At 38.4% G+C, this 4859-nt stretch overlaps 1 protein-coding gene across 1 annotated transcript; it reads right to left on the bottom strand.

The window, feature by feature from the left end:
• Positions 1 to 514: 514 nt before the first annotated feature.
• On the bottom strand, positions 515 to 3694 carry LOC125187295 (nicotianamine aminotransferase 1-like). The gene is made up of 7 exons (XM_048083854.1): positions 3354 to 3694; positions 1912 to 2251; positions 1616 to 1834; positions 1450 to 1509; positions 1166 to 1321; positions 979 to 1072; positions 515 to 852 (listed from the first exon to the last, which is right to left on the bottom strand). The coding sequence occupies exons 1-7, from the start codon at positions 3605 to 3607 to the stop codon at positions 725 to 727; spliced, it is 1251 nt and encodes a 416-aa protein (XP_047939811.1). The 5' UTR covers positions 3608 to 3694; the 3' UTR covers positions 515 to 724.
• Positions 3695 to 4859: the final 1165 nt, after the last annotated feature.

Below are 4859 nucleotides of genomic sequence, written 5' to 3'. Positions count from 1 at the left end.
TCGTTCGTCGTTCCCTTCTCATTTGTATTTCGCAACTTAATGTTTAGTTAGGCATATCAGCCAAGGTTAACAACTAAATCAAACATTAACAAACATCTAAAGGATGGCATGCGTTCCTAAGCACGACAAAAAAAAGAAAAAAAAAAAAAAATTTGTAAGCTAAGGCGACTTAAGAGGCGGGTATTACACCCTCCTCACTCCTTCACCTTTACACATTTATCGCAAATTTTTTTAATATTATACATAGAATTATACCAATTGACATATAAAAAAATATCATATATTATAATTTTGCCGCTCTTACAATTAAATCCTAGCTCCGCTAACATTTTGTTTTAAAACTTTATGTACTAAACAAAATTTGATCAAATTTTGTTTAGTAAATAGTTATTATTCCTTAATATGTCCATGAACTAATTTACTTCTGATTTCAATAATCAATAAGATTGTTTTCCCTTTTTCTTTTGTTCTGAAAAATATAGAACATTATCAGCATAAATAATGCGAAAACATCTTAAAACCAAGAATGTCATTTCCTTAACATCCAATAAATAAAATTGTCTCAAACCATAATCCAAATTCAATCCACTAAAGTAACCAAGCACAAATTTTAATCTTTCTCCATAAAAAGTTCTTAGTAATTTTGATGGCATAGGAAACTGCATTTGCTACTAACAATCATCATGCATGAGATTTGATGAAGCACATATTCTCGATTCGAGCTTCATATATCCTTGAAGGTGCTAGAGTGCCTCGAGCAGAATGCTCTTATCCTCTCGAGCCCGTCTCTCAGGATAGCCGGCTCCACTGAGAAGCTGAGGCGCAGCCAGTTCTTCAGCCCCAAGATCGATCCTGTAACAAAAACACATCGGTTTTAAGAATTTGGGGCGAGCGAACGAAGGGAGTAGTATCCAACGGAAACTCCTAACTCATTCCAAGAGAAGTAGAAATTATTGTGTTTTTGCATATTCTAGTTACCTGGCATGATCATAACTGATTCCTCTCTAGCAAGCTTCATGGCGAAATCCACGTCATCTTTCACATCATCGAGCAACAAGGGATTGATCTCGATCTAGGATGCGTAGAGGTTGATGAACAGAGAGTGTGAAAATATGCAGTTAAAGTAAAACTAGTAAAGTGGTTTATGTTTAATTAAGCCTCTCACCATTGTAGACATAGCGCCTTCGGGTTTATGTGGGCAAGAAAGCGAGGGGATCTCGCTGATCGTAGCGTAGCACGCATCTGCAGATTCTCTAAGAGTGTCGTTTGTTCTTGAAAAGAACGCGTCTGTTGACTTCTCGAGGATTTCAGGAACAGCACCCTTCAGAAAATACTTCATCTCATAACGATACTCAAAACAGAAATCGTAGACAAATTTATTTAACGGTAACAAGGCAAACTCGAACAATAATCTTGAAACAAAGAATGAGCAAGAAATCGATCGTGTACCTGGATGAGAGTTGCGGGATCAGCTGTGATGCAGAGATAGTTTTCAATGGATTCAATGATCTGAAAGATAAACGAAAATCGGGTTATACATGTACATCATGATAGATAGCTATTTTTGTTCTAATTTTGCAATCGCTTTGATTGCAAAGAGGATTGGAGATCGAACCCCGGATTTCTTAAGGACTCCGTTGGGATCAGAAGCAGCAATCCAGCCGAGGCGCCAGCCTGGAATGAGCCATCTCTTCGACATTGATCCAAGAGTAAGCACAGGAGTGACTGATCCCAAAATCCCCATAGGCAGAAACTTGTTGCTCCCGAAAACAATATGGTTATAAACTTCATCCGAGATCAACAGAATCCCCAACCTCTGTGCCGTCTCTGCAATCTTTCAAACACGAAATCGTGTCAAAAACCTATTCTAGATTTCCAACAGCAATAGGCATATATCTATAGTTGGGTTACCTTTTGCATATGCTCAAATGTGAAAACATTTCCACACGGATTTCCCGGGTTGATTACAACCATGGCAATAGTCTTGTCATCTGCAAGAGCCTCAACGCCATCAAGATCGACCTCCCAGCCTCTCCCTGGCAGGAGGTTGAAATGACGGACCTCAAGATTGCTGAATGCAGCACGCGCTTCATACACCGGGTAGCCTGGTTTTGGGAATAATATGTTGGCACCCGGGCGAGCCAGGGCTGATAGCACGACCTCTATCGCGTGATTTGCCCCTGCAGTTAGGAAAACATCGCCTTCCGACAACTTGTGAGGAAGGTCTTTGCTCAGATGCTCTGCAATTGACCTGTTTCAGAGTGAAAGGCATAGGCAGTAGAGTCAGCTACACAAGTTCCCTTTTGCTTCAGCCATTATTAGCAAGAATCTCCTAAACAAGCTTTTTTAAGCAAGAATCTCCTAAACAAGTCTATTTTGCAAGAATATTTATGCAAGGATCCCCAATGTAAGTAAATTTTTTTGCAAGAATCACCTAAACAAGCCTTTTTTGCAAGAATATTTATGCAAGGATCCCCAATGAAAGTAAATTTTTTTGCAAGAATCACCTAAACAAGCCTTTTTTGCAAGAATCTTTATGCAAGGATCTCCAATGCAAGTAATTTATTTTTGCAAGAATCTTTATGGAAGAATCTCCAATGCAAGTAATTTATTTTTGCAAGAATCTTTATGGAAGAATCTCCAATGCAAGTAATTTATTTTTGCAAGAATCTTTATGGAAGAATCTCCAATGCAAGTATTTTTTTTCAAGAATCTTTATAGAAGAATCTCCTAAACAAGCCTATTTTTGCAGAATCTCCTAAGCAAGCCTTTTATTGCAAGAATCTTTATGGAAGAATCTCCTAAGCAAGCCATTTTTTGCAAGAATCTTTATGCAAGAATCTCCTAAGCAAGCCATTTTTTGCAAGAATCTTTATGCAAGAATCTCCCAAACAAGCCTTAATTGCAAGAATCTCTGAAGTTCCTCAGAAAATCACACAGAGAGACAGACACAAACAAGCATGCATTGGATACACAAAATTACAGTAATTTTGAGCAATCATTCAGAACTGAGCCTTGCAATCAGTCACAAAGCTATCTTTTTTCTTGCCTAAAATAGTCATAAGTTGATAAAGCCAATTATCCAGTTTCACAGATGAGAAACAACAGCAATCAAGAAACAGCAAGATAATCAATTCTTGAGATTCAAAACAGCTTCTTTTTTGTGAAATCTAAAATCTTTTAAACCAAAAAACAAACATGGGTTTTCAAGCAATAAGCACACCAAATCAAATACAACCAAAATCAAGAACACTAAATGTAAAAAGACACAATCTTTCTCATCCCTGCATGTCAAATTTGAGACCCTCTCTCTCTCTTACACACACACACACACAAATAGAGAGAGGAGTTACGCTCTAGCGGGAGAAAGGCCAGCAGAAGGGGGGTAGCCATTGAAGAGAGAGGAGCGAAGGGCATTGAGAAGGGATTCCTCAGCAACAGGAGTTGTTTTGAAACTGGGATACGGCGAGGGATCTCCATGCCCAAGATGGATCACATCCCTTTTATCATTCTTGTTCAGATTCCCCTTCAATGTTTCAAGAAAGTCTCTGATTGTCACCGTTCGCTTCTCGCTTTTGAAACCCCACTTTGCCATTTTCTGCTCCATCAGTGAGTATGACTGTGTCACGAGTCACAAAGTTTGGTAGTACCAAAAATAAAATACAAAACAATGGTTTAATAGAGACAAACTGTTGAGAGGTTGGAAGTGAATGAGACAAAGATTTTAATCTTTTGCTTTGTTTCGAAATTCGCACGGAAAAATATAGTAAGAGTGAACTGTATCATTTTTAGTCCACTAATATAATTATCAATAAGACCAAAATACCATTGACAAAAAAAAGTATTGTTATACACTTCTATCAATAAGACCAAAATACCCTTAGCAATGGAGGGTAGTTTTGTACATTTGATGGCAGTTGTCATTCCCTTATTTTTTGGAGATATTGATTTATTGAGATAGCACGACACAAGCTTCTAGGGGTGCGGAAACGGTTCTCGGTTCTTGGTTAACTGAGAACCGAACTTTATTTTTTCGGTTATAGGTTAACTGAGAATCGAAAAAATAAGGTTAAGGTTCGGTCCCGGTTAGTGGGTTTAGGATTTAGGCGATTCCGGTTCTAACCGAGAACCGAAAGGTTAGAACCGAAGAACCGATTAGTGTGTTTAATTTTGATTTTTATAGATTCATTTTAATTTCATAAACTCAAACTCTATGTACCCATAATTTGTATGCATTTTAGACAAGAGAATACACAAATCAGAGAGATAATTAATCTCATGTAGCTACTTTGTTTATTAAAATTTAGATTGGTTATCATGAGATATAGGTATATTGACTTATCTTCCTCTCTCATCTAAATTCTCTTAGCACGCCGACACCGTTGCTCTCTCCCATACCGGTGACGACGAGGCTGCTGCTTTCTCCACACCGCTGCTCTCTCCGACGAGGCTGCTGTCCAACTCTCCACACCGCTGCTCTCTCCGACGAGGCTGCTGTCCAACTCTCCACGCCGATGTTCTCTCATTCGGTTCCTCTGGTGGAACCGAAGAACCTTTCGGTTAGGACCGATCGGTTCCTCAAGGAACCAAACTGACAGAGGATGCGGTTCCGATTCTAGATTTTGGAAAAATTGGGATTCGGTTAATCGACTAATCGGTTCGGTTAGAACCGAACTGGTTCAGTTGAACCAAACCGATCAAATCCCCACCCCTACAGGCTCCTTTTCATACAATTATGTGAGTACTTCCTCGGTGACTTAAAATTTGTCATTTATCTTTTGTCCATCCTTAAAAATTTATCATATTTTGCTTTTATGATTTTTAGTCGTAAACTTTATATTTTTACTAATTTATTTTCA

Source organism: Salvia hispanica, chromosome 5, assembly GCF_023119035.1.
Source record: "Salvia hispanica cultivar TCC Black 2014 chromosome 5, UniMelb_Shisp_WGS_1.0, whole genome shotgun sequence".
Taxonomy (NCBI): domain Eukaryota; kingdom Viridiplantae; phylum Streptophyta; class Magnoliopsida; order Lamiales; family Lamiaceae; genus Salvia; species Salvia hispanica.
Note: the sequence above shows the minus strand (reverse complement) of the source record. Positions and strands in the feature narration are given on the sequence as shown.

Excerpts from the sequence above, each read along its gene's own strand:
- LOC125187295 (XM_048083854.1), bottom strand. The coding sequence starts at position 3,607 with ATGGAGCAGAAAATGGCAAAGTGGGGTTTCAAAAGCGAGAAGCGAACG. Across the intron at positions 2,252-3,353 it reads GGCCTTTCTCCCGCTAGAGC|GTCAATTGCAGAGCATCTGA; the intron begins GTAACTCCTCTC and ends ACTCTGAAACAG. Across the intron at positions 1,073-1,165 it reads AAGGCGCTATGTCTACAATG|ATCGAGATCAATCCCTTGTT; the intron begins GTGAGAGGCTTA and ends TACGCATCCTAG.